Here is a 13,151-nt window from a genome sequence, read left to right as displayed (position 1 = left end):
AGATATGAATCTGGGTCGTTCTTGCCTTGAAAGTTAGGAATCTTCAACTTCAAAATACCTATGTTAGCATCCACTCTTCCTCTTGCTTCTCTAGCACTTCTTGGTCTCAAGTGGCTCCCTCTTGAGGATTGACTATTGTAGTAATCATCAGCCCTTGCTACTCTAGGTTGATCTATTTCTCTTCTATGATGCAACATTTGTGGTCGTCTCGGTTGTGCGTCCGCTTGAACTTCATCCAACCTCTTGTAGATGGCATTCATCTCAACCTTCCATGACCTTCGCATATCTCCCATAAGTGCTTGAAATTGTAAATTTGGAATGCCAAGCCCTCCGTCTTCGATGATCCCACAATCTCGACGATCATTATACATTTTCTTTTCTTTTTTTTTTGCTTTTTTTTTTTGCTTTTTTTTTTGTTTGCCTCTTTTTTTTTTGTTGTTTTTTTTTGTTGTTTCTTTTTCTTTTCTTTTTTTCTTTTTTTTTTTCCTTTTTTCCTGTTCTTTTTTTTTTTTTTGAGAGAAGATGAAAGAAAGAAAAATATAGAAGATGAAAAAATAGATAGATGAGAAGATGAACAGACAAGTACCGGTTGAGTGGCTCTGATACCACTTGATACGCCCAAAATTTGAGGATCACTCAGCCGGACTAAAATTTGAGAAACTCGCCAAGGTGCAAGGTGAAACAAGGGAGATTTGATGGATTGAGGGGTCGCACAGCAGTTGTGGAAGGCTGCTGATATTCCCAACTCCAATCACTGCTAGATATGACACACTAGTCCAACAAAAGGAGGTTGTTGCTTGGATATTACACACCAATAAACAAAGAAATGTTCTAGACAAAGAACAAAGAGATAGACTCTTAAAATGAAAAGGAAAATTAGTTGATTATTCTCAATTGAGATTACATGAGTTTATATAGAGATAGAAAACTTGGTCACAAAGCCAAGTATTATTCTTGAAACTAAAACACAATAAAGATAGATAGTTGAATGAAGATTCAACTCTTTGAAGTTTGTCTTCCCAAGGTGTCCTTCCCAAGGTGAGTTGAATTCCATTTTCGTCATCCCTCTTTGACCACAACATAAAGTGATTATTTTGGGCTTTCTTGGACTTGAATTAGGCTCAAAGTGGGCTGGACACCATAGGTATTATCCCCAATAGTATATCCCATGCTCTCTTTGGCCATAAACTCTTGAACTGACCCATTAAGGGTTTCCTTGATATTTTCTCTCTTTGACTCTTTGGTCCAACTTGCTGATGAGAAACAACATGGGTTGTACCATTTCTTCACATTGGGCTTAGTAGAAACACCTCCTGATTATCAAACATAATTCTGGAAGCACCTAAACCAACTGGACCTAAAATTCTTCATGTGAAGAACTAGGTTGACCTCCTTTGGCAAATGAAGCGTAACTTTGTGGTTTGTTGGCCAGATCTTGTGTTCTTGGGCTTGTTGGAAACATTAGAGATCCATTAACATCCTCCAACCGATTTCGTGTCAAAATTGATGCTGAGTTAGTCTGTGTAACACGATATTTGGCTCAGACGCGAAACTGGGACTGGGGCAGATCCACTGATTTGAAATATCCATATCTTTCAAGTATGAACTGCTTTTAATGTGCTTCCAATGCTCAGTGATTCTAGGATGGATCAAGATTCCAGAACAGTTTGTTTCATACCTTGAATCCTTCGGAATAGGTCGGAATCCTCCGTTGAATGCTCGTAGGTCCAAATCGCGTAGCCATGAGTTCACCTGATTTGTAAAATGAATAACTCATTCATCTGAACTCTGAGTGGACTGATTCCACTTCGAGATATGCTGCAAATGAGGTAAGAATGTATCCCAAATAGTTGTTTGGCTGGAAGAATTGATCTTTGACTTCGTTCGTGTTGAGCAAGACTCAACCGTCATCTTGGATGGTCTCATGATCACATCACAACACCTGAAGAAATAAGACAAAAAAAAAAAAACCTAAAAGCCACCACCAAACAATTATAGCCTGAAAAAAAAAACCTAAATATTATATATGAGATTCTTGTAGTAGCTTCATCTCCAAGCAATCTAATCTTGAGATTCTTTAACGTTTCTGAACTTGGCCAATTGTTGAACCAAAAAGAGAAACGGAGGTGAAACAAGCAGACACAAAACTCCTCCCAAGAACCCCGATAACCAAGGCAAATAGAACATGAACAGATACCGCGTAATATAAGGTTGCCATCAGTATAGCCAAAATCCTCACTGTCTCACGGAAACTCGCTTTCGATATCTCAAAGTTCTCGTAATCCACAGGCTCTCCTATCATCCACAGAGCAATCAGCGTTGCAACTATGAGAATGTTGTCTATGATCGCCAAGTTGTTGAAATCTGCTTCGGATGCTATTAATCTGTTACTATATCCCACGTCTAGCTTCATCGTTTCTTAAGAAAGGAGACAAATGCGAGAATTACCTTGAAGAAACTGAAGATAAAGATCAGAACGCAAATCGTATATATATATATGAATCGGCGAGTTTGTTTTGAAGTCGGTTTCATTAAGCGTAACGTTTTAGGCTTTATTAATTAGGTTTAGGATTTTGGTTTAATATATGTGTTTCCAATAACGTTTAGGATTTTGGTTCAATATTTTATTTATTTTTGGTTATGTATAATCTGAAATCATAAAAGATGGTGTGATGATAATGATGAGTTATATTTTTGGTTTGGTGATGATAATGATGGTGTGATGATAATCAGAAAAGAATCTAATACACTGATGGCCTCTTCCATTAGCACTCGTGTTTGGTGATTTTCCATCTTACCATACAAATGTAACCGAGGCATCTTGAAATCGAGTATTAATTATACACGACCGAGCTTTTTACCTATTTTATTTTCTGAGACGATGAGATTCATACGAGAACATACATAGCTTCTATATATTCAGTATATTTTATATACGTACAAAGTAAAAAAAAAAAAAAAAAAACAAACAAAGGTTCTCCAATAACATGGAGAACTGTAAAATCTATAGTTTCAGTCTATTATTTTTGGAACAAACTCAGAATTCCGAAAGCGAAAGCAAACTAGTACGTAGTACTAGCAGTAATTACAAGGAAAAAAATCATCACCGAAAGATTCAACTTAAAAAAACCTAAAACCCAAATTTGAACCTTCATCTCCAAGCAATCTAATAAATCTTGAGATTATTCGTAGCATTTGTTACAACACCTAATAGAAAGAAGAAAACCCACAAAAGACTACAAACCTAACAATCTAAAGGTAATAACCATATACAGATTGGAATCTTCATCTCCAAGCAATCTAATCTTGAGATTCTTTTACGTTTCTGAACTTGGCGAATCGAAGAACCAAGAGAATAAGACTCGGAGGAGAAACTGGTAGCAATAAAACCCCCCAGAGGAATCCGAACAGGTTCATGAGGTAAAAGGCCAGAGTCAAGAAACCATAAAATACAGCTAACTCTTTCTCAATCCTTATCGCTGGATCGCCAAGCATAAGTGCGTCATTTATAATCCAGCGAGTACTTCCACTTTGATACATACCTGCCATGACGAACTCAGATTCTCTCCATGTCATCCTCAGAAAAACCAGCGTTGCGATAACGAGAACGTTGAATATGATCGAGAATTTGTTGAAAGCTGCGTCCGAAGCTATCCATCTGCGAGTCAATCCCACTTGCTTCATCTCGTACGTTGTTCAACAGACGAAATCTTGAACAAGATATTGATTTGGAGATAGAACAAATTTATTTTTGTTGACAAACCCATAAGCAAAACAATCTAGCAAGTTTTGTGGTTTTTATCTTGCTTTTTGGTGTCGGTTTAAGGGCATGCAACGTTTACGACTTTTCTAAGCCCATTTGTTTTAACATCTTTATGACCTGATTTGACCCGGATCAACCGGTTAATACCCAATCTTCTTGCGTTCTGGTTCAATTTGTGTGATCTGAACCAAATTGTGTCTTTATTAGGATGGTATGGTACAATGGTTCAGTAAAATGTTCATGTTTGCCTATATGGAGTTTAAGAAGATAATTGTCGAAACTTGTGAAGCTGATAGAGAATTGTGTCAAAAGATTGAAGTATGGTACTAAGAGTCGGGACCACATATCGTCAGTGAGTAGAACAAGGGATGGGAAAACATGAGATAACGTTCTCGAAATTAGTGGCACAGCCAAGCTTTGCATGAACTGCAAAAACTTACTACCAATAAAAGGGTTTAAAGTTAATGTACTCGTTTGCCATTTCAAATATAAAAGGCTTTAATTATTTTACTTAGGCAAAGACGTGCTTTGTTTTATTTTCACCATAGCTAATCTCACTTTTCATAAGTATAATTCGATTTAGACTTAAAATATATATAGTCAAGACTCGAGACCACCGGGCTGGATCAAGTTCGTGCGGTCTCTAATTATACTGATCAAACTATCTTATAGTTTACGTGGATGGGACTAGTAAAATCTATGGTTCCATGATTTTTTGAAACAAACTCTGAACTGGAAACGCAAAAACCAAACTTAGTGGCAAACTTGTAGCAATAATTACAATACGAAAACTAAAATAACTCATCCACCAAACGATTATATATTCTAATTGAAAGAAAAAAAAACACAAGTATCCAGACTTAAACCTTCATATCTAAGCAAAATAATTTTGAGAATACTCAATGGCAATAATTACAACACCTGAAAAGTAATAAATCACCACTAAACAATTCAAACCCTAAAAAAAAAACCTAAAACCCAATCTTTGTAGCTTCATCTCCAAGCAATCTAATCTTGAGATCCCTTTACGTTTCTTCTTAACTTGAGGAATTGTTGAACCAAGAAGAGAAACGGAGGAGAAACAGGTAAACATAAAACTCCATAGAAGAATCCCAACTGGCTCATGAGAAAACAGGCCAAAGCCAAGAAACTACATAACATAGCTATCTCTTTGTCAGTTCTTTTGATATCAACGGTCTTATCGCCCGACAAAACAGCGTCAAACGATGCATATTTATAGCAAAAAGGTCTACACAGAAAAGCAAATATGATCTTAGCGAAAAGACCCATCGTCTCACGGAATGACGGAAAGTTACTTTGGATAACTCAAACAAAGTTGTATAAACCGATCATCTCAAGTTTTCCGGTTCGACCAAGTACCATATACCGCAGTGAAATCAGCGTTGCAACAAGGATAAAGTCGTATTTGATCACGAATTTTATGAAATCTTTGTCCGACGGAATCAATCTGTGACTAAATCCTACTTGCTTCATCGTTCTTGACAGAGAAGAAAGATGAGTTAAAACCAAATCAGGAAATGAAAACGCCTACGTTTTTATTATATATACTAGATTATGACATGCGGTATACGGCGGGGCAAGTTTTGTTTTGATATTTTTTGTTAATGTATTATTTTAATACTAATTTTGCTAATGTAATTTTTTGTTAATTTTAGTGATTTAGTATATAATTCGTGGTATATCGAACAACAATTTTTGTTTAATACAATCTTAATTAAATCAGTTTGATTCGAGATATTTTATATTGATGTTGTTAAAATAGTAAAATAAGGATTTAACCCTTATTGAAGTAAGATATTTCATTTTTTAGTATTATCAATTCAATCATGTAATGTCTTATAACTCGTCATGTAATATAACTTGTTTGTGTTATTTTGAAAATTTAATGTTTAAATATATCATAATTTTAAACTTTTTATTAAGTTTAGATATATCACTTATAAATTAAAAACTTCTTAAAATTCTATAATTTACTATATACGGTAAATTTACTATATATGTGAAACGATCTGACCCGTTTTTTTTAAATAATAATAATAATAATTAACTACGACTAGTGGTCCCATATCCCCTAGCCACCTAACCACAATCACAAAACAACAGCAGAATAACAATACCAATTAAAATAACCAATAATAATTCAATATAGAATAACCAATATCCAATCTTAACCATTTCAATGTCAACAACAGGAAAATAAGGAACCGACAACGTAGCAAGTTCTAAAGACCAACTCTAGGCAACCTAGCAACGCCAGACAACATCCAATCGAGTCCCTAGAACATCTTCCTCTTCATTGCCTTGATTCCACGATCACACTTTGTCTTTACCTGCATCACAAACACAAATTGAGATGCATGAGTATTTGATAAATACTCAGTGAGGCAATCCTCCCATCTACTGGGCTATACACACAAGCAATAAGATCTCTCATGCCACAAACAACAACAATAAAACAAACCAGGAACATGAACAAGTGACCCGACACGATCCGGTTACTGTCAGAATCGTGTCGACCGATACCAGAAGGTGTCAACCAACACTGGATATCTGGTGTCGACCAACACCACTTGGGTGTCGACCGACACCTGCTCGACACCCCCGAAACCCTAACGGTGTCGACCGACACTCGCTAAGTTCCCGAGCCGTCCTCGCGTTAGTGTAGACCGACACCACTGTCGAGCAGTGATTTCCTTCGAACAGAACCTCCGAATCTCACCTCCAAACTTCTCCTCTTCGTCCCACACAATCCCAGGAATGAATCCAAGCCTCAGGAGCTACGAAAAAACTCACAAACAACCAAAACAAACAACCAAACAACACACAATATCACAGAGACAGAGATCTTAGCTTAGATAAGCCATGGTCATGCACTCACCTTAGCCAACAAAGAGATCTAAGTCCAAAGGACGAAGCTACCACCACAGAAACCTTCCCACCACGTTCCTAGCCATGGATCTTCACTCTCCCAGCAAGATCTCTCCAAAAATGCCTTCAAATCTCACAAACTCTCACAAGAACTCTTAGAAACTGTTTTCTCCTCTTTCTCTCTCAAAAACAACAAACGGCAACCAAGACAAAAAATAAAACACGACCTAGGTCGTTTTCTTACTTAAATATCCCGGTTAATGGTTTTTCCTAAACCAAACAGGTCCAAATCGATAATTAAATCAATCTGGTCAAACCAGAAATAAGTGGTGTCGACCGACACGACATGAGTGTCGATCGACACCCACCCCCAAAACGCAGAGTTTTGGTTCGCGGACGTTACAATATGTATGTTGAACACACACTTTTTATATTAATTGAGTAATATATGTTCGTTTTAAAAAATTCAAATCACAATATATGCAGGAAAAATATACATTTTTATTAACTTTATGCATTATATGACGATTCACTATATTTTAATTTTAAAATAAAAAAAATATGATAGGAAAATAAAATTATATATATGAATATTTAAAATATTTTAATTCTGTTTGGTTATAAGGATAGTAGAGAGAATTAACTAACCATATGAATATAAACATTGATATTAAATGTAAAAACTTTCCAAATAGTATTTTTGAGCAAAAACTGCTGCAAATATACTAATATAAATATAAAGAGATCATTAAGAGATCGTAGCCCTTGATAAGTTTTAATCGACGGTTTATTAAAAGGAAGCTTCACGTATCGGTTTTGGTGTCGGTTTAAGCGCAATACATATTGGCTTTTCTACTGCAGGGCTTGAATTAGACCCGGTTCGTAACTTTTCTTTTTTCAATTTGTGAAACTATTCTCATCAAAAAGTCACTACAGAAGAGACAGTCTAAAAACCAAAGAAAGATTATAATAGCGAAGTCAAAATTTACAAAAACAAACTAAAAACAAAGGACAAACTCAAGGCCTATCCTGTAAAATTTGGGACCCAAAACACCACAACTTTTCTTTATGGATTTTATAGATAAATTTAAAAATTGAGATCAAATTTTAAAATTTTAGAAACATGAGGCCTAGTTTTGCAATAACAAATAAAGAAACATAATTCCAGCTAGATTCGCCTAGTATCTTGATGATGGTGACGGAGCATAGAAAGTTGATTTTCTGTTTTTTTTTTGTTAGAGGAATTTGAAGTGAACGTGAAGTGAGGAAGCAAAGTTATGGGAGAGTTTAGTAGGTACCTGTGGGATTTCATTTTCGATAAACTCATTAAGCTCATTTATACTCAATGTTTCAAGCTTGGTTACGGCGGTGGATGAGCTTCCAAAAGCTGCATCTTGTTCACTTAACCTGATGATTGGGAAGTTTTTTTTTCAAAAGTAGTGGATGAATGTGTGATGTGAGAAATTGTAAGAGTAAGTGTAAACATACCATGTTATAAACTCTGAGGTTTCATCTATGTCGGTGTCGAAGAAGACGCGAGAAGCATATGTTGAGCTAAGTGTGACAGCACCTACGTAGAGGATGGTGTAAGTTAGTTGGTTTTTTTTGGTAGTTTAGAAGTATGATATATATTGTGTACCTCCCAAAAATTTTGCATTGGCAGTGGTGAGGAGTAGAACATTTGGTTTTGACTGACTGGCATTCCATCTTGAACGGAAATTTGCAGCAATGATATCCCAGAGGTAAATACGAATTGTTTCGCCACTGTTAAGTAGTAGCTTGTAAATAGCCAGTTGGGAATTATTTGATCAACATCATTTACACAAATCAAAGTATGTGAAAGTATGTGAGACCGTACTCTTTCATAAGGAGGTGAAAGAAGATTCTTTCCTTAGCTTCCCGTTGGCAGTTCTTGGTGCTTCAGCATTTGTAGTAATGTCTTGTAAGTTGTCCCCAGTGATGAGACGAATTTGGCCTATGACATCTACAATTTAAACAACATATAACAATCAGATTAAGAATTAGTTGTTTAAATGATACAATTGAAAATAAGTTTAAGAAGAGAAAGTGTTTCAGTCAACGATGGCAGCAAAATCATTGAAAGGTCGAAGCCTAAATTTTGGAGAAGCAATTTTGTGGTCTCCTTTGGTAACTTCTTGCAATTCTGTTTGATTGGAGAAAGATATGCCGTATTTGTGATCGGAAACTTTGAAAAGTTTCTTGCACGGGCTGATGAGGAATCTGTTGATGGTGTAGACTGAATTAGCTTTGAGGGAGTCTTTACAGCGACTTATTCTGTTTGCAGGTATGAAGGCTTGGATTGTTGTTGCCTGGTGGGAATTGCGGTAATTAGCAAATGGTTTTTTAAAAAATATGGTAGATGTGCGTAAGGACATAGAGATTTCGTTACTTACCTTTTCATCTATGAGTAATAGTTCTAGGCCAATGAGAAGGTTGCCTCTAGTGTGATTGCGAGCCTCCCAGAAGTGGATTAACCTGAATATAACTTCTTCTTTGCAGAAAGTGCCTTCAAGGGTGTTGAATGTTATGTTTTTTTTTTACCGGCAGGGATGGAGATAAATGCTGATGCCATGGCTGGTTTTGAAGGTGGTTTCACAAAGTTGTGGTGGTGATGGTTTCATTACGGCGGTGGTAGTTTTATAGGGTATGGGAAGTGAAGATAATAATGGAATTATAATGGTCATTTATGTGTAAGGAGAGTGGGCAATGAAGTATTTTTAATGGAAACGGCGGTTTTCAGTGCAGGCTGTAGGAAGCTGAATAGATTTGAGATGGTGGTTGTTAATTGCTCAAAGTCGGGCTTACGTTGAGAAGAAGAGGAACAGTTTTGGATGATGATGAATTGATGATGATTGTAAAAACTGTGTAATCGTAAATGTAATGTGTGCATAAGCCCACTAAATTTAAGTGGACCTAAAAGCCCGATATATCTCATTCGAGAGTGAGTGGGTAGGTTTTTTTTTCTTTTTAATTTGGTCGTGGAAGCACAATTAGTTGTAGTTGGTATTTAATTATTATGTTTTTTAAAATTTCTTTGGCATTCGTAAAGAGAAATTGAACACATAGAGGAATTAGATTTGAGAGCTGCTGAGGTGGCTTCTAGATAAGGTTTTTCTTTTTGCTTAGGTGTACACTCTCAGAGAGCTCAAAATGTCCCTTTTATTAGTAGTAATAATTTATCATACAGAGTATACAAAAAAAAAGCTTGCAAAAATCTGTATTTTGCTTTTTGCCTTCAACTGATCAAACTCTCTGATAAACATGGAGTAGTGAAAACTACAAATTGGAACAAACTACAATTGGAAAAGCAAAGTAATTACAACAGATGAAAAAAAAAAAAAAAAAAAAAGACTACAAAAGATCACCACCAAACGATTAAACCCTAAAACCAAGGTTTTATCTAGTCTTGAGATTACTCAACGCAATACCTGAAAATCCAAACAATTCAACCCTAAGACCAATCCGTGTGGTTTGAATCTTCATCTCCAAGAAATCTAATCTCAAGATTCTGTAACGTTTCTTCGCTTGATGAATTGTTGAACCAAGAAGAAAAACGGAGGAGAAACAAGTAGACACAAAACTCCCCCGAAGAATCCGAACAGGTTCATGAGCAACAAGACCAAAGCCAAGAAACCACATAACATAGCCATCTCTTTGTCAATCCTTTTGATATCAATGGTCTTACCGCCCGACGACAAAGTAGGGTCGAATGATGCATATATGATTCTGAGAGTGTCCACCTAAGCAAAAAGAAAAGCACTTGATCATCATCTTAGGTATTCCTGTTTGACCAAGTACCACCATCCATAGTGAAAACAGCGTTGCAGCAAGGATAAGATCGTATTTGATCGCGAGTTTGATGAAGTCTGCCTCGGACGGAATCAATCTGCGACTAAATCCTACTTGTTTCATCGTTTTAAACAAAGAAGAAAGTTGTGAAATCTTTGAAGACAGTTGTGAAATCTTTGAAGAAAGTGTAGATAAAGGAGACATTGTTGGAATTGTGAGTGTGTTTGTAAGTAGAAGAACTTCAAAACAAAAACCTTTTTTGGTGATCAGATGATGAAAGTACATATAAGCTCTTAGTATAACACTATAACTGCTGAAAAAGGAAATTTGCCTATTCTACTAAAGAAAAGCTAATAATTTCTAAATTAAAGAATAGTTTCCTTTTTTTTGTTGACCTGATTCAACCGGCTCAACCGGTTCCTAAAAATTAGTGTGTTCCGGTTTAGTTAGTGTGAAATGAACAAAATTTAATCTTTAATTCATTTATAATAGGTACTACCGTACTAGTGATTAGACTCCAACTGGCTTTCTTGAATCAAAACTTGTTATCCAATAAAGATGAGAAAATCCGGAGGTTTCATAAAGACTAGAAGCAAAATATCATAGATATCATAATGATCCTACTCAAAAACCCAAAACAGAGGAGTTTGGTTGATAAGCTCTCTAAGAAACCACTTCACTTGGCAGCAGCGTGCTTCGCCTTGTTGTGAGACTCAAGTGCATTACCTGAGTTGAACGTCCTGCCATTAAAGATCAGCCAATTAGAAAATGTTATCACACGCATAAATATAAGCAGAGAGAAGAGAGAGTTGGATAAAGAGAGTGAGAGAGGCTCACTTCTTGCATGAACCACAGGAGACTTGACTGGCTGACTTTGGGCTCTGGTTTTTTCCACCCTTCTTCTTCTCATCTGTGCCAAAGAAAATAGGTAGGTTCAAATCACTACTTATGTTTCCCAAATTAAGTGACTAATGTAAAAGAATGGTTGTTTGTATCTCTACCTGTTTTCTGAGGAGTAACTGCTACTTTCGCCTTCTTTGATGACACAGGTGTTTTAGGGGCTTCTTCATTTGCTCTCTTCTTGCTTGATACAGGCTTCTTAGGTGTAGGTGTCTCCTCTTCTTCCTCTGAATCCTCATCAGCATCAACAACCATCTGCAAGAATCATGACACAAGAATGTATCACTAAAAATTTCTTGAAAAAAAACATGTCTCATCTCCTCACTCAACAAAAGAGACAATTCAAACAGAAAGCTATACATATTACTGTAGTAAAACAAAGAGACAAATCACAGAAAGCTATAGCAAACTCACTCCATCAGCTGGCTTTGCATTCTTTGTCACTTGTGCAGGCTTGGCCTTTGGTTTTGCATTCCCTGTAAATGAAAGTCATTATTTACCAAGTATCAAGAAAACAAATCAAGACAGCAAGTAGTAGTCTCTGCCTAGTATAAGTACCATTAGCGGTAATGGTGGCAGGGACTTCTTCAAGCTCTTCCTCTTCTTCCTCTGAATCTGTCAAATCAAGATATAATGACTCATTAACAACCAAGCATATATCACAATCAGAAAGTGAATCAAAAGTGAGACTCACCAGAAAAGTCTTCTCCATCAGTGAAAACACACAATCGATTAAGAGTTAAGGAAATCACCATGGAAACACAAATCAATAGAGAAACTATCTAAACCAAACACAAAAGTTCCAATAAAAAACATCATCAAAGGATATTTATCTGCAATGTTGGGAGATGTGTATCCAACAAAGTAGAGACTTCCTTTTCCCCAGTTGTGAGAAAGCTCAAACTCTTTCTCGAATACCAAATCGCAGAAAAGCTGAGGGATGTTCTCAGTTGAAAGGTTTCCCATGACAAGTTTCTGGTTACCAACCTTTACATGTACAGACACAAACTCTTCCTTCTTGTTTTTACATTCTCCAAGTGATACCTACACACACACACAAAACAAAGAAAGTTCCAAGATTGTTACAATGAACCTCAAAAACTCTCAGAATCAAATCTAACTGTTACATTTGATACTAAACCTGAGAAACGTGGATAAGTGTGTCTTCTTCAGGAGTCACTTTAACTGGCTTTCCTGGTTTAACTTCAATACCTGATTACATCATTTACAAACAAAAATCAAAATGAGTATCCAAAAACAGCTTTATGGAGAAAATCAAAATGAGTATCCAAAAACAGCTTTATGGAGAAAATCAAAATGAGTATCCAAAAACAGCTTTAAGTTATTCCATACCATACCATTTCCTATTACAATATATTCATTCTCCAATCAATATTTCAACTTAAAAAGCCTAGATTAAGCTACAGCCACAAGAGAGCTCAAAAACAGATTATCCTAAAGAGGTTTTAGAAAAAACAACTGAGATACAAATCACTGATTAAACGACTCAAGAGAGAGAAGATTCTTACCCCAGAACTCCATAGCTAAGAATCGAGGTTGAAAAGTGTGGAAAAAGATAGGATTTTTTAGGGTTTATGACAGCTAAAATTGGGAGAAGGAGAAGAAAGGGTTCTGAGAGAAGACTATTTATAACGGAGAGAGTTTTAAGTGCTTTGGTCTTTCTTTAGGGTTCTTGTTTCCGCGACTTCGAACCGAACCGGGGATCTGGTTTTTTCAGTTAAAGAGTCACCGAATAAAATTTGGTTTAAATCGGTTCGGTTATTGGTTC

General features: G+C 36.1%; 2 protein-coding genes across 4 annotated transcripts; both read right to left on the bottom strand.

Annotated features, from left to right (window-relative positions):
• Positions 1-4,567: 4,567 nt before the first annotated feature.
• Positions 4,568-9,546, bottom strand: LOC147942505 (uncharacterized). 3 transcript variants are annotated; one of them, XM_087452941.1, is made up of 6 exons: positions 9,067-9,546; positions 8,511-8,982; positions 8,292-8,416; positions 8,141-8,222; positions 7,951-8,059; positions 4,568-4,913 (listed from the first exon to the last, which is right to left on the bottom strand). In XM_087452941.1, the coding sequence occupies exons 2-6, from the start codon at positions 8,516-8,518 to the stop codon at positions 4,722-4,724; spliced, it is 516 nt and encodes a 171-aa protein (XP_087309067.1). In that variant the 5' UTR covers positions 8,519-8,982; positions 9,067-9,546; the 3' UTR covers positions 4,568-4,721. The 3 variants fall into 3 exon arrangements, with proteins under 3 accessions (XP_087309067.1, XP_087309069.1, XP_087309068.1); XM_087452943.1 differs by having other exon boundaries at positions 4,568-5,012; positions 9,067-9,496; XM_087452942.1 differs by lacking the exon at positions 4,568-4,913 and adding an exon at positions 5,905-6,114 and having other exon boundaries at positions 9,067-9,529.
• A 1,442-nt stretch (positions 9,547-10,988) lies between these two features.
• Positions 10,989-13,032, bottom strand: LOC104790721 (histone deacetylase HDT1). The gene is made up of 9 exons (XM_010516498.3): positions 12,892-13,032; positions 12,504-12,574; positions 12,192-12,406; positions 12,057-12,076; positions 11,921-11,977; positions 11,777-11,838; positions 11,464-11,617; positions 11,300-11,372; positions 10,989-11,202 (listed from the first exon to the last, which is right to left on the bottom strand). Exons 1-9 carry the CDS (start codon positions 12,902-12,904, stop codon positions 11,139-11,141), a joined length of 729 nt encoding a protein of 242 aa, XP_010514800.1. The 5' UTR covers positions 12,905-13,032; the 3' UTR covers positions 10,989-11,138.
• Between the last annotated feature and the right edge of the window lie 119 nt (positions 13,033-13,151).

Source organism: Camelina sativa, chromosome 6 (genome assembly GCF_030686135.1).
Source record: "Camelina sativa cultivar CO46 ecotype springtype chromosome 6, ASM3068613v1".
Taxonomy (NCBI): Eukaryota; Viridiplantae; Streptophyta; class Magnoliopsida; order Brassicales; family Brassicaceae; genus Camelina; species Camelina sativa.
Note: the sequence above shows the minus strand (reverse complement) of the source record. Positions and strands in the feature narration are given on the sequence as shown.